Consider the following 24,458-nt stretch of genomic DNA (forward strand, 5'->3'; position numbering starts at 1 on the left):
CCTCTAAGAAGCACTTCTACTAATCAGACTGCAGCACCCATGCCCTCCTTTTGTCCTTGGCCTTGCAGAATCCAGTTACTGAGGTTTGATCTCGCCTTCCCCCACCCTCCTTTGTAATATGGTCAGGTTCATTTGTTAGTGGCATTTCTTTGGGGCTTCTCCCTCCACTGCATTTGGTTTACTGTGGGTTTGGGAAGCAGCACTGTGATTCTCGGTGAGTCAAAGCTACGCAAAAAGATCCACTCAGAGAAGCGTCACTCCCTCCGCCTCAATGCTACCCTATTTCCATTCCCTCCTTCTTTCTGTCCCTTTTCCCACCCACTCTGTAGGTAACTCGTCTCTTTAGTTTCTGTTTTCTTTCCTGCATTTTTTTTTTTGCACAAATGAGATACACATATATTTTATTACTCCCCTCTTTCTTATACAAAGCATACTATGTATGCTTTGTTGAGCTTTGTGTTTTTCACCTAACAGTATATCCTGGAAATCACTCCCTATCAGTTCACAGAGCTCTTTCTCATTCTTTTTCACGGCTGCATAGTATTTCACTGTGGAAATGTACCACAATGTAATCAGTCATTCTGCTATGCAGGCGCAGTCCGATTTTTCCCAGTGTCTTGCAATTATAAGCACTTCCCTGAATAACCTTGTGCATATGTATTCTCACATTGCTGTAGCTTTTTCTAATATGCGTATATACTTTAAATACTAGGAAATTATTATATTTAAAATATGTCTTACACTCTTCAGACTGGACAGATGAGTAACTCCCAAGATTTAATAACTGACTGGTAAATGTTGATTGTAGTACTGTCTCACCAATCCAATGATCTTCATAAACAGTAACATCTGGAAAGGAGAAAAAAAAGTTCTTCTGATCATGTCATAAATTCCTTCACACCGTAATTAACTTAGCAATCATAGCAAAATACTATGCATGTCTCTCACATGCCAGGCAACTAAAGTTCAAGTGGGTTAAATGATCTGCCTAAAGACACAAAATAATAAAATAGCAATAACAAAATTGCTTCTGTATATTTGAACAATATCAGTATGGAAGCTCACTACTCCACAAAGAATGGTTTAATGGCTTTTGTTTAAGTAAAAGAAATGTTCTAATGTCTATTTTGAGAAATTAAAAGCAAATCATTTAGAGCCAGGAAGCAAAGTAATGGTTCCAAAGCAGTAGTGCCTAGAAGAGCAAATAATATTTAGTATGCATTTACCCCTTCTGCTATAAGCACATATGAATATAAGGCATTCTTAAAGGACTTCAATTATTTTTTCCCTCAAAAGCAATCTTCATCTCTAGATGTCAAAAGTGAAGGATTTGGGAGACTTTCCAATAGGAGAGCTCTATAATCTAAGATGCCTAGAGAAGAATCAGAGAGTGGAACTAAATATACCAACAGGTAGAAACAATTCCAAGTAGAGCAAAAACTGTAAGAGACAGAGACATATTGATCCCAGGCAGGATATAATCAGTGCATAAAATGCTAGAGGTATAAAGATATCCTAACAGCAGCAAATTTTTGAGATAATAAGAAGGATAAACAAGGATGCACGTATTCCAAGTACTTACTTCCAAATTGATACCCAGACCCTCTCCCCAGCTTCAAACCCATTTACCCATTTATCCACAACTGCAAAACAGACATTCCTGAGTGGATATTCCATTGGCTCCCCAAACTCAGCATTGCTCAAACCTGCTCTTCTTCTCATATGACCCATCTCATTTATTGGCACTCTGGAACTCTCCAGGTAAATTCAAATGTGAAGTCATCCCTGGACTTCTACCTCTCCTTCCCCACCTTTGTCTCCAAACCCCCACCCGTTGGCTCTGCCTTTTAAGTCTCCCCATGGCCCTGCCAATACTGTTTTATATCATACATTCCCCTCTCTCCTAACAGGTCCCTTCCCACCTTCAGTCCATGTGTCCCCCCACGCTCCCCGCCCCCCGCCCCCGTGCTAATGAGTGATTTCTCAAGAACATTAATGCGATCCATTGACTGGTTTAAAAAGCATTCAGCAGCTCCCCACTGCCTGGCCAGGAACAGCAAGCACAGCGTTCTAGACTTATCATCATCTGACCATCAGGATGCCTGCTCTTCAGAAAGAAACAAATAAGAGATTTCAAGGAGAGGCTTCAGAAAACTAGATTGTAAAACCTAGGTTGGGTTAGTGACTTGCTAATCAGTAGTGATAGGGTGGAGCAGAATTCTTGGCCCAGCCCTTGCCTCCTGGCTCTCCTGATTCCCTCTCACTGATATGCCCTAGAGCTTCTCCTGTTTGTTCTTGAAAATCTGTGGTTTTCCACAGTTCAGTGGCAGGTCCTCTTTGAACTCTGACCAACACTCTCCCTTAGACAGTCCTTACTTACAGCACCTCTTCATGATATTGCTACAAGTATAATGACAAAAGGTCAGCTATGTCACTGAACACAGTGTGAGCTGGGATACATCTGCTGCAGAAACACGTTAAGTTTGGGGGTATATGTCAGTAGACAGTATGAAATATCCAATGTGGAGATATAATAATGTACAATTGGATGCTGTTAATTAAAATGGGATTTTACCCATAAATTTCTATGTAAATACAATTTCAGTATTTAATTAGGACAATGGAAAAGTATAGATTTCACTTTTTTCTATTAAGTTTCCAACTGTTTCACACAAACAAAAGAAACCTATTCAGAAATTGGTGGATTACTTTTTTACTAAGGAAATAAGGCAAAACAAAAAAAAAAACTAATTTTTTAAAAGGTGCTCATAGAAATAATCTAAATATCCTATAATAGGAAAATGGCTAAGTAAACCAGTCAAGTCACTCGATAGAAGGTTACCTAGTTGCTAACAACTGTATGGACACTAGGAAAAAACATAGGGATAGCAGGCTTGAGTTTCCATCTGCCAGGAAAAGTCTTCCTGTGAGGTTCACCCAGGGACAGTAATGGCCGTGGTAAAATAACTGTGGTCCAGGGCCCCGTTCTCTCCTGATAACCTGGGAATCTGATTTTGTCGGCACCCCAAAAATAGATTTCAGCTCTGCAACATAAGCTCCCATTAAACAAGTTAATGAGACAAACGAAAAACACAACACCATTTTTTAATTTACAATGAGACATTAATTACCACAGAAACAGCATTTGTAGCCAATTCTCATATTGGCAGCTTTACACCTGGGAAGCCAAATCGTAAGCCAAGGGCTGCTTGGTGAGCACCGAATCAGAATAGAGGGAGCAATATGAACTGACTTAGCAACAAATAAGATGACGTTGCCAATGGGACGAGCCTCTGCTAACCATGTCGGTTATAATCCCACGTATCTCTTTATGAGAGCATGCACCTGAGACTCTTACCTAAGCACCTAAGGAATATTAGGCAAGGCTCTCAGTCCCCCAGCAAACCACTTGGTAGGAACCACCAATGACTGCCTTGATGTCTTCTTTTTCTAAGCTTCTAAGGCTCACCCCCTCTTCTCTACCACGTTCTTTCTTTAGGTAGGTTACTGAGCTTAATTAACTTCCTCCCAGTCTGGGACTCACCCTTAATATCATTGGTGCCTCTGCTCTAATACACTGTGTATTTATTTTCAATTAATGAAGAACATGTAAAAAAAATGTTAGATGTCTTATGTCAGAAAGAAGCAGGACAAAAACTCGATGCTCTTTATGATTACAACTATATAGTAAGAGTATGGGTTCTGGAGTCTAGGTGAGATCCTGGCTTTGCCACTTCCTAGATGTGTGAAACTGGGTACACTGCTTTACTTTTCTGGGTCTCCATTTACTCAAAGTGAAAAATGGGCTAATAATCGGTACCTTCTTTATATAGTTGTTGCAATGAATTGATATACATGTGAAGCGTAAAACAGGGTTGGACACAAAGTAAGTTCCCAATAAATATCAACTATTACATATGTACGTATACACATTTTAAGGAGCAGAGGGAAGATAACTAGAAGGTAACACTCCAAAACTCTACTGGAGGTGATATGAGGTTGCTTTAATATCAGCAGTTTTTCCTTCCCATATTCCCAAATGTGACAGTGTAATTTTAATAATTAAAAACACAATGGAAATTCTCTATCTGTCCCCTCAATAAGAAGGTGATGTGCACAGCATCATTAGGGTTTAAGTAGTAGAAACGCTGTCCTTTGATCATAAGACTGCTAATATAGCTCAAGAAAACACTTAAAAATAAGATATATGTAGCCAAAACCACAAGGAAACAAAGAAAGAGCCTGATGATATGACCTGAATGCTAACATAGTGAATGAAACGGAGAAGCAATCAGGGAAGGCTTCTTCAAGGCCTCCCTCAAGGAGGGACAGAACTAAGAAGGGCTAGAGCAAAGGCCCAGAAATGGCAGGAACACGGGATACTGGGCGATGGTAAGGAGACAAACCTGGATAGGGGAAAGGGATCGATCATGCCGCCTCCCACAGAGGCAAAGGGTATAAGGCTAAAAGTGGGAGGTCAGGGAAGCCTACAGCTTGAAGCTACCACTACCCCATGATGGACCTTACCTGTGAGCAAAATTATATCTCCAGGAAACACTATAAGTGCCCAAAATGCTGCAGCCCTCCACAGAAAGACCTTCTTCCTAATTCCTGACTGGTCCGTTACCACAATTGTTCCTAAAGGCACTTTAGAGCCAGAATTTGGTCCAGATTTTATACTTATTTCTTTCACATGACATGGAGATAATACCATGACTAAACAATTATACTTCTGACTTTTAGAATCACAATTTTGTATTAATGATGTTTTTTTAATCCCCTTAAATTTAGACACATTCCTCTGGTCCATTGTTGCAGTAGGATCTCCTGCATCAGAGACCAACTTAATTTTCTTGGATGGTTGGAGGACTTTAGACAGAGCTTTGGAATGGCCCAACTTGTCTTCAGAGATCCAACTTCTTTTAACAGAACTTTTGTGGAAGGTATTTAGTTGGGAACACAGCATTCCTGAGCTATATGACTCGATACATACATCACTGGGTGGCAGTTTGTCTTCAAAATTGAAAAGTGCTTGAGATCCTCTATTTTCTTCGAGACTTTTCTCAGACTTCATGTGAGTGTCACTACTTTTTGCTTCAGGACAAACAGGACTAAAGAGTTCAAGGGAATGTGCTTGATTTTGTCCACTTTCACATCCTCCTGCGAAGTCATCATTAGGCTGAGTCAAATTATCTTCAAGTATTCTTATTTCCCTATGACTTGCCTTTGGTTCGCTTACAGTCCCTTTATTGATAAAATTCTGTCCTTTAGACTTCCTTTGAGATAAAAAAGCAACCTGGCTGGAGGTCATTATAGTAAGAAATTCAGTATCGGTAGATATTTTAAGGTCTGTGACCTTTCTAACAGCTTCGGACCTTGGCTTATCTTCTGTGTCAGAGGAAAAGAACTCCAGACCCTGGTTTTGTACCTCATGATGCTCTGTTGGCCCACACTTTGTTTCAATTGCCCCCAGCCCTACATTAATCTTTTCCATACTACAGACCAAATCTAGTGTAGCTGCACACTTATGATCTAACTGAAAGAAGTTTTTCTGAAAGTTCTGACCACATGTATTTGACTGATCTTTATGCTGTTCATCTGTAATTTTCTTATTTTCACTGAGAAGATTTTGAAACTTTTCTTCTTCCGTTAAATGCTGAACTTTGCCCTTAAACCCACATATTTGCACATTGGAGCTGGTTCTCTCTCTCACTCCTAAAGGGGGACTCTCCTGAGATTTTACAGTCTGTGTTTCAGAAATACAATCTATAGAGTCTTCTTTCACATGAATAGGTTCACCCATAGAGTTTGTTAAAAAGTGAGCATTCGGAAAATCTAGAGGGCCATTAGCTTCTAGAACTGAATTGTCTTCAAGAGTTTCATGCGTGCAGTTTTCATCCCTCAGATGTAAAGAATGTTGGTGGTATAAAAGCTGAATCTTTTTCCAAGGGTTCTCGGTAGACATTAAAGAAGTTGGTTCTGGTGATACTGTCATGTTCAATGGACCAACCGGAGCACCCCAAAAAATGTGGACTTGAGATTCTCCACTCATAGTTTCTGAAAAAAATTAAAATGAGTATTTTGTCACTAGATTTTTTTATACATTGATATTAACTTAATAATATGCCAAAAGCAAATGTATAAACTATGAATCAAAAACATAATTAATAAAGGTTATTTATACTGGTAATCCACTTAACTACAAAATTCAAAAATATATAAGAAATCATAAGGAGAAATCAAAACTGCCACAAAAATCCTCACATACAGACTCTTTTCAATAAATTAAATGAGATACTTAAAAAAAAGACTAAAAAAAATAAAGCTAAGTATACTAACATCAAGTGACATTTAATAACATTTAAATAACGAGTTAGCAGAGAAGGAAAAAGAAAGCATTGGTTTCATTATACTATAGTCACCTTTACTTTTCCTGTTTTCTTTACTCCAGAGATTATCTCAGTACCTTTGGGGCCTCCTTCCTTCAACTGTGAACCCCATTCCCAAGACCAGAATAAAAGGCCCCAACCGGAAGGGAGAGAAAATAAAAACTGAGACTTGAGGCTCTCTCTTCAAGCTGTAGAAGTGACCGTGTCATCGGTGCTCAGGCCCATGTTAGCACAACTAGTGACTCCTATACTTTTCAGTCTTCTCTGCAATACAAATAAAAAGATTAAGAGTAGTCATTCTGTAATATCTGGAGAAAAGGAATCTGTTGTGATTTAAACTTTTTGTCATTAACTGTGGCACCTGACATAAGCACATCTAAGCAAGCATCATATTTACGGAGATTAAAAATGAAGAATCAGGGAGCACCCTGGGTGGCTCAGTCGTTAGGCATCTGCCTTCAGCTCAGGTCGTGATCCCAGGGTCCTGAGATTGAGCCCTACGTCGGGCTCCCTGCTCGGCGGGAAGCCTGCTTCTCCCTCTCCCACTCCCCCTGCCTGTGCTCCCTCTCTCGCTGTGTCTCTCTGTCAAATAAATAAATAAAATCTTTAAAAAAAAAATGAAGAATCACACACCTATTTACTCGATAATAACTGACTTTCAAAAGGAATTTATGAACCAGATCTGGTCCTAGAGCTTGCTGAGAGCTTTTTCACAGGGCTTCAGGGACAAAGAGACAGATAAGGCTCTTGGCCTAAACAAAACGAGAGGAAAACAGTGACTGTAAACTAATACTTTGAAAATAATGTACTAAATCCAACAGACTATAAACAGGAAGCGACCATCTGCTGGGGAAGGGAGCTGCTGCAGCTGAGAGCTTTCAAACAAAAGGAACAGCGGCTATACAAGGCAGAGTCAGGCAAAACCGTGGCATGACTAAGGACTTTTGATCAGAGCACAGGGTCCTTTGTAAAAAGGTAAGAAGTTTCTGCATCATGGAAAGTCCATCGGCAGTACAAGAAGTCTGGAAGTACACAGAAAGCGGGAACCATCAGGAAATGACAACTGTCATCTCCAGTCACTCTCATCATCCTTGAGGATTTGCTCCTTGTCACCTTCTCCAAATCTAATAATTTCTCCGATTATAATTCTTGTGATTTCAGTGTCAATGTGGATGATCCTTCCAGTCCCCTGGCCTCTTGGCTCCTTGACCCACTCTCCTTCAGTGACTGTATTCTCCACCTTAACCCAGTTACCTGTTCTTAGAGTCACATACTCTCCCATTATCCATAACTGCACATCCTTCCCTAATTTTTTAAGCTTTCAGTGCTCTGATTAGTTTCTCCCATCTTCCTACTTAGTCCCTCTAAATGCACAACTTCAGCAACTCCTTGAACACGCGGACCTACGACTGATTGTAGGCACCACATCTTCACAGCTTCATTCTTCACTTCCCTCCTTAACCAGCTTCCATCCCGTGGGCCAGTGTTAAAATCACTCTCTGGCATACATGGCTAATTCCACTGCTCTCCTCGCTGAACTCAAACACTGGTTGAATCACCACCTACCCTGCACCTGTAGCCCAATGGCTGGAAGTAACTAGAAAAAAAAAAAAAAAAAAAAAACCTTTATCTGAAAACTAGTCTCATTTTAAGTTCATGACCACTAACCTCCAGCTGGTACCTCACAATCTATCTTTCCCTATCCACTCACTAAGCTAAGTCTCCCATACCTCTCCACTCTTTAAATCTGCAGCATCTCTTCCCCACTCCTCGAGTGCAGCTGGTGACCGTGCTACCATCTCCGTTTCCAAGCTCTCACCAACAGACCTACCAACCCAGCCCTGTTGTATTAGATACTGTGCCCACCTTCCTGTTACTACGGATGAACTGTCCATGCTTATAGGCGAAGCCTCCTTACTTAGACGTTAGATCTCTCACTCACTTTCTCTTCCTCAGGTTCCAACATTCCTCCCCTTCTCTCCTAGGTGATTGATTTCTCTCTCTGTATTGAAGAATCTCCATCAACATACAGACATGCTGTTATTTTTTTCATGTTGTTATTCCTCCGCTCCTTTGCCCCTCCAACCATTCTGCTCCCCTCTGCAGCCAAATTCCTTGAAAGAACTGTCTATACTCCCTCTTCTCCCATTCTCTCTTACACCCACTCCCATCAAGCTTTGGTCCCAACCACTCCACTGAAATGGCATATTTCAAGGTCCCCAGTAACCTCCACATGGCCATGCTGACTGAGTCAGTTCTCCATTTTCAGCTTACTCAGCCTATTGGCAGCACTTGACACCACTGAACTCGCCCTCCTTGAACACTCTATTATTTGGCCTTAGGGATACTACATCCTCTGGGTTCTCATTCCACGTGGTACTACTTCACCAGGTGCTCTTTCTCAGTCTCCTCTGCTGGCTTCTCCTCATCTCCACAACTTCGTGCTCAAGGGCCAGTCCTTGAGTCTCTCTCTGGGCCCACTCCCTAGGTGACTTCACTCACTCCCAGCTCTGAATACCTTCTCTGCGCTAATGACTATCACATGTATACCTCCATCACAACCTCTCCTCTGAACTCCTGACTCCTTAACCAACTTTCTACTTACTCTTCATCGCCACAAAATATCCAACAGGCAGCTGTGCAGAAAAGAGTCAACACAGCAGGCGTCGGACTATTGTCCTTAAAAAGGCTGGCTTGCAAGGTGGGCCCAGGCTGGCGTCTAGGAATTTAGATTCCAGGAGGATTCCCACCATTCTTTGATAAAAATGGCTCACCCTGCCTAAACTACCTATGTAAACAATGTGTGATGAACACTTGCTTTCTTTCTGAGAAACTGGAATTTTGGTGTATGTTATGCAGATGATGGCCATGTGGCCAGAACTCCTTAGAGAAATGGCTGGTTTCAGGTCTGGAGCAAGAAATGTACAAGGTGAATGTGAAATATCTCGTCACACCAGAAAGTAAGAAAACTATCAGAGACTACCAGGAGGGTGTCAAAAGAATTCAGGAGCCAACTTAAAGAGGTTCCCACTGGCCAAAGTTGAGCAATCTGAGCATCATTTGGAATGATTACTATAATAGATTGGAACACACCAAATTTGTTTAAACCCATGAGTTCATAAAGATAACTAAAACAAACTCAGTGATGACCTTGGGAGGATACTGGCAACAAAGTAATTGCTTTAAAAGGTGGTGAATGAAAGGAAAGAATTTTATCCTTTCTTTCTTTACTAACAGTATCTCAAGAAGACCAGCTATTTGAAGAGAAAAAAGCTCTCTTTACAGAGGTATCCTGCTGATAAACAAACAAAAAAGAAATGACAGAATAGCACCATTTTGCAACTCCTGATGAATGAGTGGATTTTTCTGGCAATAATCATTAATGACTGCTAACATCACAAGGTAGATGTTGTATGGGAAAACAGAGGGAATCTGCAGGCTGAGATCAATTATAATGTATGAACCTTATTTAGATCCTGATTTGAAGACACAAATGTAAAAATATTACAAAACTACTAGAGAAACTAAATTTAATAACATTAAGGGATTGTTTTTATTTTTTAGTGAGATAATGCTACCGAGGCCATATATGAAAGAGTTAGTGCTGGAGATGCATGAGTGTCTGCAGATAAGACAGGGTGACATCTCAGATTCCTTTAGAACCCTGGGAAGGGAAATGGAGTAAGGTTGTAGGTAAAACAAGAAGGGCCATGCGTTGATCAGGGTGACAAAACACATAGAGGTTCACTGCACTAATCACTCTGCTTTCACACATGCTTTAAATATCCTATAATACAAGTCTTCTCTTTGCTGTTCTTAAGAAATACTGTTCATACTCACAGGACCGCAGAAAGATTTAAGCAGTCTAACGATAGCCAAGATTGAAGAACTCTTACACTGCTGGTAGAATAGTAAGTTGGCATTCCACTTTGAAGAACAATTTGGTAAAGCTGAAGATGCACATACCACATAACCAAATAATTCCACTTCCAAGTTTCTGCCCCGGAGAACTCAGGGGGTTTTATTTATACATATACATATACATATACATATACATATACATATACATATACATATACATGTATATATACACAAGAAAACATGTACAAGAATGATCATGGAGACTTTTTAAGCAAAAGTTTAGAATCTAAAAGTCCATGAAGAGGAAAATGGATCCATCATGGAATATTCAGAGAAAGATTACCATGTGGCAGCAAAAAAAAGTAACCAAGAGTTACATGTCAATATGGATACATCTTCCAAATACAATTTTTTTTTAAGTAGGCTCCATGCCCAGTGCCGGGCTTGAACTCATGACCCTGAGATCAAGACCTGAACTGAGATCAACAATCAAATGCTCAACCAACTGAGTCACCCAGGCTCCCCACAAATACAATTTTACATGAAAAAAAAACAATTTGTAAATAAAATATTTTCTAAGAAGGGGGGGTGCCTGGGTGGCTCAGTCGGTTAAATGTCTGGCTTCAGCTCAGGTCATGATCCCAGGGTCCTGGGATCAAGCCCCACATCAGGCTCCTTACTCAGTAGGGAGACTGCTTCTCCCTCTCCCACTCCCCTTGCTTGTGTTCCCTCTCTTGCTGTGTGTCTCTCTCTCTCTGTCAAATAAATAAAATCTTTACAAAAAAATTTTTTATAATTTGAGTATAGTTGACATACAATGTTACATTAATTTCAGGTGTACAATTCAGTGATTCTGATTTGACAAGTTTATACATTATGCTATGTTCACCACAAGTATAGCTGTCAGTATTAAATTATGATATACTGAATTTTTAAATATGCCTGAGAATAATACACCAAATTCAGGACTGTGGTTACCTTCAGGAGGGAGGAATGAGGTAAAGGTACACAAAGGACTTGAACTGTACTGAACATGCTTTTTTTTTTTAAATGAGGTGTGGTTAAAGAAGTGTTCCTTATATTGTTCAGATATATTTTATTTTTTTTAAAGATTTTATTTATTTATTCATTTGACAGAGAGAGAGAGAGAGAGGAAACACAAGCAGGGGGAGTGGGAGAGGGAGAAGCAGACTTCCTGCCGGGCAGGGAGCCTGATGCGGAGCTCAATCCCAGGACCCCAAGATCATGACCTGAGCCGAAGGCAGACACTTATCAACTGAGCCACCCAGTAGTTCCCAGATATATTTTATAATATAAAAAAATCCTAGAAAGAAAAACATTAAGAAGCAACATTAAAGATGATTTTTAAAATTTTTCTATATTTTAAAAGTTTTATTGTGATGAATAACGAATATGTGTTATTTTCATAATAATCATATCTTTTTTGCTTGGTAATCAGGCTTTTCTTTCACAATCTCCAAACTGAAGATGATGGTCCAATAGTTGGAGAACAATGGACCTAAATCTAACACTGCAGAGTTAAGAGTTGAGCACAATGATGGCAGTTAGTAATGTGTTAGCAACTAAACAAAGATATACTGCAATTTTCAAGGTTTATAATAGTGAATTATTACTATGGAAACAAAATTACAGCAAGCTTAGGTGTCAAGTTTTGACAGATAAAAGAGGACTAAGCCTCACTAATTACCTTCCTCACAGAATAATCTGCATAAGGTCTAGTGGATCAATCAACATTTGACTACTTATATGTCATTGTTAAATTGGCCACTAGGGGGCTCCCAAATAGCACAGCCAAAACCTTCAAGTTGTAAAGATGTATTAAAATCAAGCAGAAGAGGGAGAAATAAAATATGCTGACATGCAGGTGAGAATACTTATATTCAAATCAAATGCATAAAATTACTATGATAATGACCTTCCCTCTCTCAAATCTCTAGGTTTCTCTCCAATGGTTTCTTAAAACAAAAAAAAACAAAAAACAAAAAAAAACTTCTATGGCACCTGGGTGGCTCAGTCGGTTAAGTGTCTGCTTTCAGCTCAGGTCATGATCCAGGGCTCCTGGGATCGAGCCCCGTGTCAGGCTCCCTGCTCAATGGGGAACGTGTTTCTCCCTCTCCCTCTGCTGCTCCCCCTGCTCATTCGCTCTCGCAAACTCTCAAATAAAAATCTTTTTTGAAAAAAAAAAAAAAACTTCTACGTTGTTTCTTTGTTCTTAATTCTCATTTATTCTTCAACTCACTTAAATATGGCTCTTACTCCAATCATTTTGCTATAACGCTTTTTACTATGAAAACCAATGCCCTTTACTAGCCAAATCCAAAGGTCAGTTTTTGATCTTTATCTTACTGCCATTTCAAACTTTTTATAAGTTCCTTTTTCCTGAAATGTTCTTTTTCGATTCTGTGAGAGCATCAGATTGGAATGACTTTGTGCTTAAGGGACAGACAATTGTTGGTTTATTCATTCAATCCTTCATGTAACAAATACTTAATACTATGTGCTGGGCATTATGCTAGGTAATGGGAAGTCAGCCACGACAACGAGGAGCTTTAAGGAGCTTATAGTGTAATGGGAGTGATAAAATGACAATTATAAAATAGTGATATTGAGCTGCCACAGGATTAAATGCAGGGGTGTCCCCAGAAGGCAGGGGCAACCAACCAAAGCAGGACTGCCCATTATCTGCATTTTTCCTAGGCTCTTTGGACTACAGTTAGTGACAAATTTAAATTTAAATAAATTCAGAAAAAAAGGAGTACAATACAGCCCCCAAGTCCCCCTCCTCCACACCCCAGCACAGGAGCCAGGAAAGCAGCTTCAGTTGCCTTATCCAAGAGACACACGTGCTACAGGAAGTCTCGAGAACGTTTACAGAGACTCTAAGACACTCACTGCTTCTGTGTCCTCACTTAACCTTTCCTCCTGAATGTCCTACAATAGGACTTCTATTTCTTACCTCTGTTGAGACAACAGTGAAGTGCAAATCATCAAATAAGTACCCACAGTACTGGACGACTCTAATTGTAAAACTCTCTTCCCTCTGTTTCTGGAATGCTTGCTATGCTTTCCTATTTCCTCTACCTCTCTGGTTCTTTCTCTCTTTCTTCTTGGACCACTTCTTTTCACTCCACACAACACTGCAGAATTTCATCCCGTCTCATTCATCTAACTACAAAATATCCAATTATGCTTTACCAATTTATATTTAACCAACCACATGCCCTAATGTCAGACATACTTCTAATCTTACTATATTTGATAAAATCACAGTAAATAAAAAAGCAATATTCTATTTAGCCTCTTTCTTGGAAGGGAAAATCTGACCAAATGACGCTGTATCCAGACTGGATTATACAGCCCTTGGACTTAACTCTAGTATGGTTTATAGTTACAAGGTCATGAGGCCATAGGTCCCCAAGATTCAGAGCCCTAGGTGCCCTCCGGGCAGGGGAAGATGGGAAAGCACACAGGGGTGACAAAGGACATCTTGAGAGTTCAGAGAAGATTTCCCAGGACAAGAGATGTCTGAAATGAATCAGTTCTATAAAACACAAGGTTATCTGTCCCTAATAATTATTTCAGTATGCCTTTACTTGTCTAAATATACACTTCCTGTAAGTGTGGAACTTCCCCCACACACACCAAAAAATGGACTAGAAAGTATGGTCCTGTTAATTTAAAAAAGAGGAATTTTTTTTTTTTAAAGAGGAATTTTTTTGAAGGTCTTTATATCTAAGACTGCTGCTACAAAATCCTATAATTGACAGGAGTTGTGAATGTGTGAACAGGGGAATAGGACGTGGTGAGGGCAGGGGGAAACAAAATATTTATCAAGCATATAGACAACTGATAAATTGCAATGATTCTAGGATATGTTTGGGGTATACTCAGAGGGTTAAGGCTCATTAAGATACCAGATGAAACTTGCAAGTACATATCCATTACCGTAGTTAATAATTAGCCAATTTCTCAACCTGCAGAAGGCCACTTCAGTCAGAAAGACCAATACAGCCATAACCCTTTATCTTTAGAGTGGTCAGAGTCTGATGAATGGGTCAAAGATTTATAAAACAGGATGAACTGTATCAGCAAGTTTTGTCTTTGCAGAACACTGCAACTAAAAATGCTTATTACAAAATATATGTGGTTAAAAGAGTGCTTTCTCCGCCTTATAAAACTCACTGTTTTAATGCCTTTCCATGTCCATTTTACCAAAAACGCTAAGCATCATAAAGTTATTCAATAGCATTAAATGACAAAATGAAGAGGCAAGACAGGGTTGTGATGAGAAGCATGGGTTTCAGAGTAGGATAGATACGGGTTACAGCTCTGCAACTTACTAAAAATGTAAACTTGAAATTGTAGAAGGTAGGTGATAGTTACACGGGGCTCATAATTACTATTCTTGCTACTTTTGTAGATATCTGAAAACTATAATAAAAAGTTAAATCTCAGGCGCCTGGGTGGCTCAGTTGGTTAAGTGACTGCCTTCGGCTCAGGTCATGATCCTGGAGTCCTGGGATCGAGTCCCACATCAGGCTCCCTACTCAGCGGGGAGTCTGCTTCTCCCTCGGACCCTCCCCCCTCTCATGCTCTCTCTATCTCATTCTCTCTCTCAAATAAATAAATAAAATCTTTAAAAAAAAGTTAAATCTCTTTACATGTCAAATGAGAATTAAGTTTCTTTATCTGTCCTTTGAGAATAACATCATGCCCCGTCTTACAGTGTTGTTGTGAGATGGGCACACGGTACTCCCTCAGTAAATGTTAGTCTCGAACCTCGGAAATTCTACACACACATACTTGGTAAGACAAACAAAAACCAACCCGTGGTGTTTCCTCCAAAGTTTTGCTTTTTCTGTGTATTTTTACATAGTTATAACCATAAAATTGAAATAATTTTGTATTCTGCTTCAATGGTTTTATAGAGCCATGCTTTTATGTCAATCTACAATCTTCCTAATCATTTTTAGTGCTCACTTAATACTCTAATGATGAATCTAATTTAGTTAACCATTACTCTCCAATTCATTAATTTGTTTCTAACTTGTCATTAGTATAGCCCTTGCTGCAATAAATGATTTGGGGCATTCAACATCACTTTTCAATTATTTTCTGGTAGTAAACTCCCAGGTATGGGATTATTGGGTCAAAGATATGTCCATTGTTACGGCTCTTAATATGTATTATCGTGTTGTTTCCAAAAGAACTGAACAGTTTATAATGCCACAGATGACAACTGAGAGTTCCAGCTTGACACAACTTTGTTAGCACCTGAAAAAATAATTTTACTAGTAAGGGTACTGAGCTACTTTACTGCTGTTATATTTGCATTTCCCTAGATATGTCTGAATAGAAAAGAAACCAGTGAATTTTAAATTACATTTGGATGAATATCCTTAATATATGAGGAGTTTGCAAGCACGTGCACAAACGGGCACACAAAGTAATAAATAAAATGGGGTAAGAAGGTAAGCAGGTATATAGCACAGAAAAAATACATGGTTAAAAACAAAGAAAACATATGTCTTCCTAATAACATGAAAGAAAAATTAATAAGTTAGTGAGAAAACATTTCTACCTATCAAACTAGCAAAGATTCATTTCAAGGTTACAAGGGTGCAGGGAAATGACTTCTACCCATAGGGGTTTAAACTAGTAAAGCCTCTCTGGAGGGCAATATGGCAATGTATGTCAAAAGTCTTAAAATTCTGCATCCCTTGGCCCCACAATTATACTCCTAAGAGTTTAACCTCAAGGAAGAAACATCGTATACACTCTCACTGACTTAGCTACAAGGATATTCATAGCAGTATTGTGTAAAATGTTAAAAAAAAAAAAAAGGAGGACAAAGTACATCCATTGAGGTCTGTTAAATAAGTTATGGCACAGCCATACAAAGGCAAACTACACAGCCACTAAAAATCATAAAGATATATAATATCACAAAAAAATGTCCTCTATATATAAAACAAGGAGACTATAAAAAATTATATATGGAAAGGTTGTATTTTATATTTTAAAACACTGTATTCTGGGGCACCTGGGTGGCTCAGTCATTAAGCGTCTACCTTTGGCTCAGGTCATGATCCCAGGGTCCTGGGATCGAGCCCCGCATCGGACTCCCTGCTCCGCGGGAAGCCTGCTTCTCCCTCTCCCACTCACCCTGCTTGTGCGCTCTCTCTCTCTTTCTGTCTCTCTCTCTGTCAGATAAATAAATAAAATCTAAAAATTAAAAATTAAAAATAAAACACTGTATTCAGTTTACCACTATTTATATTGAAGTTAGAAACCATTTCCCCTCCTATGTAAGAAAAATATGTGTTCTCCATGGTAACTGATACAAGTAGTGGCAAAAAAGAAATAGCTCTTTTATGCTTTAACCTCATTGAATCAGTCCAGTCTATTATCTTACGTGCTAAGAAGTGACATAGAGTACTGCTAACCCCCCTTATTATGTACATTCACACTGATCTCTACTCTTAAGAGTCACCAATAGGCACTAAATGCTAGTACCTGAATTTCCCATTTAAAATGACAGAACAGTGCCACACTTTATGTGACCTAAAAAAGGATAAAAGATATTATTTGTCCTAAAAACAAAAGCAACTGAGGTTTAAAGCTACTCCTCGTTTTTGTAACTAAACTAACAGCTACTCAGGCAAACCCGGGAGCAGACAACCAATTCCTTAAATCTCCTTGCATGACTTTGATTTCCTTTGCAACGCACTAGTTTTCAAGTGAGGAACATCATCACGGTCCCACTGCCACCTCATGTTGGTGCAGTGCAGTGAGCCTCCTTAGTCTTGCATGCAACACGGTGGGAATGTCTCCTTCCCACACCCTACTGCAGGCAAGCGCCTTTCTCCCAGTGAAGTCCCAGCATTTAAACAGGAAGCGAGCCTTAATCTAGCTGCTTTTTTACCATCAGAATATAGTGACTAGACACTTGGATTTGCCCAGAAGAGTCTTAGTTTAAGCGTGCTATCCTGGTGGCCTGGTCAGTCAGTTTCCCTTTCCACTCTTCAAATGTCTCAGTTTAGAGACACATTATATAGTCACCAAGTTAAAAGAACCACACAAATACATGAATAAATGTTCTCCTAGTGAAGAGTGTGCCTCTTAATACATTTTATCAGAAACATTATAATAATAGGAACAATTTAAGGGAGAAAGGAAACATTCTGTTCAGTTTTCCTGTATAATGTTTTTAAAGATTTTTCATTTATTTATTTTGAGAGAGAGAGCACAAGCAGTAGGGAAGGAGCAGAGGAAGAGAGAGAGGCAGACTCCCCACTGAGCAGGGAGCCCCAATGCAGGGCTCGTCCCAGAACCTCAAGATAACGACCTGAGCCCGAGGCAGACATTTAACCTCTTGAGCAACCCAGGCGCCCCTCCTCTACAATTTTTTAAATAATGAAATACTAATGGAAATAAGGTTGAACAGTATCTGAAAATTACAACATGCATTTGAGAATCTCACAATGGAGATAAGAATTAAATGACATAGAGACGAGAATTAACGTGTTTGGCAACCAAGGGGGAAAAAAGAACCTGGCCATCAGGTTCTGCAGACAGGTACTTATGAAACTCTGCAGTATTAAACCTTTTGGATTCCGGGCCCCTGGGTGGCTCAGTCAGTTAAGCGTCTGCCTTCGGCTCAGGTCATGATCCCAGGGTCCAGGGATCGAGTCCCACATGGGGCTCCTTGCTGAGCAGGGAGCCTGCTTCTCCCTCTGCCTGCCGCTCCCCCTGCTTGTGCTCTCTCTCTCTCTCTCTGACAAATAAATAAATAAATACATACATACATAAAATCTATCTTAAAAAAAAATAAACGTTTTGGATCCAGTCTTCTTGGAAAATATCTCAGACAGCAAGATGTCAACTTGTCCAAGGCTCACGCTTTCTAAGGAATTCCAGTCAAATCCTAAAATATCACACTCTGCTTCTCCCCCACCCACACACCACGTAATAGCAAAACGACCAAACTTTAAGAGAGGTAATCATGAACTCTAAGCATAAGCTGGGCTCCAGAGGTCTGCCTGACAACCCCTGGGCTTGCTACCATCTCCACCCATTCCCTAAAAAAATATGAAAAACAAAACAAACAAGCCAAGGGAGAAAAAAAACCTTTGCAGCCTAAGCCCTGACATTCCTTTGTAAAAAGTCACACTCAGCCAAAGGGGACTCCATCCTTCCAGTTCCTTAAGCCAAAAAGCTTGGCGTTCTCACTGATTGCTTTCTTTTTCTCTTAACTCATCAAATCCCTTTAGCCCTCCCTTTAAGATTCCTTTAAAATTTGGCCACTTTTCTCCCCCTTCACCTGCTACCGCCCTAGTGCAAACAACCATGGTCTGGATGACTGGCAACAGCCTCCTAGCTGCTTTCCCTGTTCCCCACTCGGAACACTTGGCCCGGGTCACACAGCCTGGAGGTCATGGAGCAGGGACTGGAGGCAGGATGTCAGAGCCTACGCTCCTCACCACTGCTCCAAACTGCCTTCTGCTTTTCTGTCTTTGCACATCTGTGCAGCTAGAACCCTGCCACTGAGTCACGAAGTATCCTCACAGAGCACTGGCTTATCCAAAGAGGTGTGACAAGAACAAAACTTCAGTATAAAGAAGCTTCACTATCAAAGAATTCCACTGGGAAGTTTCACTACAAACTTCATAATGAGGTAAATAATAAATGGCTTCTAAGAAAACATCTCCTTTATTTATTTTTAAAGATTTTATTTATTTAGTCATGAGAGACAGAGAGAGAGAGGCCAAGGGAGAAGCAGGCTCCACAAGGAGCAGGGAGCAGAACTTGATCCCAGGACCCCAGGATCATGACCCAAGCTGAAGGCAGACGTTTAACCATCTGAGCCACCCAGGCGCCCTGAACACATCCCTTTTAATCCCTTGCTTCCTTACTATCTGACCCATTTTGTCTCTCCCTCCTTCCCCTCCCTCCCTTTCTCTCTCTCTCTCTCTCCCCTTCTCTACCCTCCCCCCAACCAGGTATCTCCCTCTCATTCTCTCCCCCTCTTCTCTCTCTCCTCTCTCTATCGCTTCTCACTTTAATGAGCTGGCAGTGAGAGGCTAAGCTTCCAAGAAATTAAATATTCAAATTTTAAAACCTGTTGCTCAGCAATTGAAACAGAAAGTAAATGTTAACAAAGTACAGATGACAGAGCTACCTACCTGACCTAACCTTCCACTTTCTCCCTTTCACCTTCAATATCTTTAAGTGCGAGGCACCTGGGTAGCTCATCAGTTAAGCATCTGCCTTCGGCTCAGGTCAGGATCACAGGGGCCTGGGGTTGAGTCCCAGGTCAGCATCATCATCATCAACATCATCGGGCTCCTTGCTCAGCAGGGAGCTTGCTTCTCCCTCTGCCTGCAGCTCTCCCTACTTATGCTCTGTCTCTCTCTGACAAATAAATAAAATCTTTTTAAAATAGTAATAATATCTTAAAGCACCTAGGAGCACTTGCATTAACATTCTTCCCCTAGACTCCTGTTTACTAGTTTTTAAATTTTTTAAATTTAAAATGTTTGTAATTAAACATTCAATAATAGGCACAGGTCTTAAGATCCCTGTCCAATGACTATTCACGACTATCTGCACCCATGTAGCCATCAGCCAAAACAAGACACGGCACATTTGCATGGACCTCAGGAAGTTCCCTCCTGTTCTTTCCTCAACACGGTCCCTCCCTCTCTCCAACCTACAATTATTTTCTGATTTCTATCAGTGTAGAATAGTTTTGCCTTTTCTTGGGACTTCATAAAACCCATATAGTATATGTTCATTTACGTCTAGTTTCTTTGACTTCACACAGGGGTTTTGAGACTCATCTGTGTTGCTGCGTGTATCAGTTGTTGGGAACTGTGAACAACCACAATTTATCCATATTCCTGTAGATGGACATTTCAGTTGTTTCCAACTTTTAGCTATTATGAATAAGGCTGCACTTTTGAATAATAAATTTGTGGACACATGTTTTCCTTTTTCTTCATTAAATACCTAGGAGTAGAACTGACAAATCAGAGGATAGATATGTGTTTAATTTCATTAGAAATTGCCAAACGCCTCTCCAAAGTAGCTGTGCCATTTTGCACAATCACCAGCAGTGTATGGTTCCAGTTGCATCACAGCATCCCCCATACTAAGTATACTTAGTCTTTCTCTTGTTAGTTATTCTAGAGGGTGTGAAATGGTATCTCGTTGTGAGTTTACGTGGTGAGTTTACGGTGCATTACTCCCCTGCTGACTAAGTGATGCTGAGTGTCTTTGCAAGTGTTTACTGACCATTAGTATGTCCTCCTTTGGAAAGTCATGGCTTTTTCTCATTTTGTTACTGGACTGCTCCTCTTTTGCTCATTTTGCTCTTGGGTTTTTGCAATTCTTTATATCCCCTAGATACAAGTCCTTTGACACAAAAAAGTGGTAGAAATATTTTTCCCCCACTCAATTATTTGATGCTGGACATTTTAATTGCTGGGTGTTGGTTTTTACTGTATTCATTTAAAGAGTGATGGATTCAGTTTTGGCACACGGTTGAGTTACTTACAATTCATTTGATACTTTCCAAACATGCTTCTGAGCTTTGTTAGGGTGGGTTTAGAAGTGGCTTCAGTCTATGGCTAATTTAACCCCACCCCAAGATGTCCAGCCAATGCCCATGTATGAAACAGTCCTTGATGCCAAGTAGAAACACACACTATTCCAAGCTCTGTGTGAGCTCCTGGAATTATTCAGCATGCTGATTTCCAGTGTGGCTTTCCCCAGCATTGTGGGGTTTCATACTTTGCATATGCAGATGAGTATTCAACAAAAGATTCTAGAGGACCCTTCTATAGTTCTCCTAGTTCTATGGATTTCTGTGTAGTACCCTCTGCTCCAGTTTTTTATCCCACAAATTCTAGGTGCTTTAGCTTCTCTAAACTCTCCTGGGCTCTATCTGGGGTTCCCTACTCTGCTGCAATCCAGAAAGTGCCTACAGGCAGTGTGCTGGGGCACCTACAGTGCTCACGTCATTTCTTTCAAGGATTGCCATCCTGCACTGACTGTTTTCCAATGTCTGAAAGCAGCTGTTTCATGTATTTTAATCCTATTTTTCAGTTTATAATAGGAGAGCAATTTTCAAGGCAGTTAATCCTACACAGGAAGATGTACCACTTTTATAGCATCCCTCTTTGTGTTATTTTTTAGTGGTTGTTCTAGAGATTAAAATATGCACCTTGAAGTTATTGCAGTCTGCACAGATATAAAGGCACACTAATTCAGTGTACAAAATTTATGACAGCATAATTCCATTTCCCTCTTCTGGCATTCTCATGGTATTTTATTCTATTTCTATATAAGCTGTAAACCCCACGTGTTAATATTTCTGCTTTAAATACCCAATAGTCTGCCTGTATCTATTACACATGAAGGTACCAGAAAGTTTTCCTGCATATTGGTAAAAGTATTTACCATTCCTGGTGTTCTTCATTCTTTTCATTCCAAGGTTCCATCTGGTCTTTTTATCTTTACCTTGTGGAACATTTTTTAGCATCTCTTAGCAGTTCACATCTGCTAGAGACAAATTCTTTCACCTTTTAATCTGTGTGAAAATATCTTTGATTTACCTTGATTTTTGTAGACTTCCTGCTCGAGATAGAATTCTAGGCTGACAGGGTGTTTTTTGTTTTGTTTCCTTCAGCACTTTTGTGGATGTCATTCCCTTGTCTTCAAGCCTCTAGTTCTTTCTGATGGGTATTTAGCCGTAATTCATACTGTTATTCCCATGTATTTACTGTGTCTTTTATTCACGTGCTTGTGAGATCAACTCTTCAGTCTTCAGCAGTTTGATAATGATGTGCGTAGGTCTGGGATTTTTGTTGTTGTTGATTCCTTGGTTTCTTTTTGTTTTGTTTTGTATTTAACTTACTTGGGGCTTGCTGAACTCTCGATTCTGTGAATTGAGGGCTTTCATCATCAACTTTAGAAGTTCTTGACCATGGTCTCTTCAAGAATGTCTTCTGCCACTTCTCTCCTCTTTCGAAAACTCCAAGCACACATACACCAGACTGACATTATCCCACAGGTGGCGGAGCTCTTTGCTCCCTCTCCCCTCCTCTCTGCTCTCTCGTTTGTCATGTTGGAATGTGCCATGGACAGGGCTCCAGGTTCACTGATCCTTTCTTCTGACATGTGAAGAAGCTGTTAAGCCCATGTGTAAGCCCAATCTTCACTTCTAATATTGTAGTTTTCATTTCTAGAATTTCTATTTGGTTCCATGGTAGAGTTTCCATGACTCTGCTAAAAATTCCCATCTGCTCATGCATGTTGTCCACCTTTACCAGTAGATCCACTAGCATTCTTTTTTTCATAGTTTTCTTTAAGTCCCTGTCTGATCATTCCACCACCTGGGTTACCTCTGGGTCTCCCTCTCCTGCCTATTTCCTCTCCTGATATTTGGTCACATTTTCCTGCTTTTTCTTGTGCCTTCTAATTTTTTATTATAAGCCAGATATTCTTTATAAAAATACATTCATGGGGTGCCTAGGTGGCTCAGTCGTTAAGCATCTGCCTTTAGCTCAGGTCATGGTCCCAGGGTCCTGGGATCAAGCCCCACATTGTGCCCCCTGCTCCGCGGGAAGCCTGCTTCTCCCTCTCCCACTCCCCCTGCTTATGTTCCCTCTCTCGCTGTGTCTCTCTCTGTCAAATAAATAAATAAAATCTTAAAAATAAATCCATAAATAAATAAAATAAATAAAAACACATTCATGATTGAAGTAATATTTCACTTCTTGAAAGAGACATGACCCTTCTGTCAGGCCACTGGAATGGGGTCTGAGTCAGTCTCATCTGTCATTAATCTGGGTCTGGGCTTTGGTGCAGCTTTAGTTTGATGCAGTCTATGACTGGCTTCAAATATTTAGAGGGTGGGAATCAGGACTTTTGCTAGAGCAGGGTCTGGGATCCAAGCCCAGGTAGGATTCCAGAGACCTGCCTATGTTTCACAGCCAAGCCATGGGCTTTCAAAACCATGGGAGGGCTTTATATGTACACTGTGACTGAATAATTAAGTAAACAGATGGCAGATGGTGTGAGCCAGGTTTCTCACTATGAGAGTAAGAGTTTACAGATAAACAAGGGGAGGAATTTCGAATGTTCTAAGTGGCAATGGATTTGAGTTGGACATGTCAGTATGAACTCATATTTAGCTTAATATAGATATAGGTGGGTATACAAAGAAATGTTTATAGATATGTGTATATATACAGATTAGTAAATGCACATATATTTCCTGGCTCTGTCAGCTGAGAGGGCCTACAAGCACAACACCCCAGGAGCAACAAGCACATCTAACACCTCGATCTTGGTTTCCCCATTCTCTAATAAAAGGAACCAGGGCTCCTTGGAGAAATGGCTGACTGAAGGACTATGGCAGGAAATATACAAATAAACCTGGAGCATCACATAGTGCCAAAAGTAAGAAAGTGCTCTCTCTCTCACATACAGACACATTGATGGGGTTATATCAAAGAGACATAAGAGCCAATTGAAAGAGCTCCCAATGGTCAAAGGTGGAACAATTTCACCAACAAAATAAAGTAGTAATTGGATTATAACTTCGAGAATAAAATAAATATCCATTAGTCCATACTGTTAAAGAAAATGATTGACTAACTAAATAAATGAGGGAAAAGAGACAAATTTCCTACACAGGAGAATTCCAAATAATTTACATAGATGCTCCACCCGTAAGGACAGAGAGCATAACTATCCACTTCTTAAGTGTGGGCTTTGAATAAGTGACTTCCTGCCACAGACTGCAGTATGGAAAGAGAGAAAAAGAGAGTAACTTTACAGTGGAAAAACTTGAAAAACACTACCTCAACCAGGTGATCAAGTTCAATATCAACACTGATAAATCATGTACCCTTAATATGTTGTGATGAAAATGGCAATTAGCCTCTGTGGTCTTCCTCCCCCAAACCTAAAACCCCACCCTAATCATGAGAAAAATAGACAAATACTAATAGAGGGACATTCTACAAAACACCTCAACAATACTCCTCAAAACTGTCGAGGTCATCAAAAACAAGGGAAGTCCGAGAAATTGCCACAGCCCAGAGGAGCCTAAAGAGACATGACAACTAAATGAAATGTGGAACCCTGAATGTGATCTTGGAACAGAAAGAGGACATT

At 40.0% G+C, this 24,458-nt stretch overlaps 1 protein-coding gene across 9 annotated transcripts in view; it reads right to left on the minus strand.

Moving 5' to 3' along the window:
- Positions 1–24,458, minus strand: part of SHLD2 (shieldin complex subunit 2) — an 82,111-nt gene that overhangs the window by 25,854 nt on the left and 31,799 nt on the right. For 3 of the 9 annotated variants that reach the window (XM_025880405.2, XM_073878686.1, XM_025880406.2), the window contains exons 3-4: positions 4,528–6,057; positions 742–849 (exon numbers count right to left, since the gene is read on the minus strand). In XM_025880405.2, the coding sequence (XP_025736190.1) occupies positions 742–849; positions 4,528–6,052 (1,633 nt within the window). In that variant the 5' untranslated portion in view covers positions 6,053–6,057. Of the gene's footprint in view, positions 1–741; positions 850–4,527; positions 6,058–6,422; positions 7,149–24,458 lie in introns of those variants that run through there. The other 6 variants (XM_073878692.1, XM_073878691.1, XM_073878689.1 and 3 more) reach the window with 3 other exon arrangements.

This window comes from Callorhinus ursinus, unplaced genomic scaffold, assembly GCF_003265705.2.
Source record: "Callorhinus ursinus isolate GAN/ISIS: 27379988/994484 unplaced genomic scaffold, GSC_fseal_2.0 scaffold31, whole genome shotgun sequence".
Taxonomy (NCBI): Eukaryota; Metazoa; Chordata; class Mammalia; order Carnivora; family Otariidae; genus Callorhinus; species Callorhinus ursinus.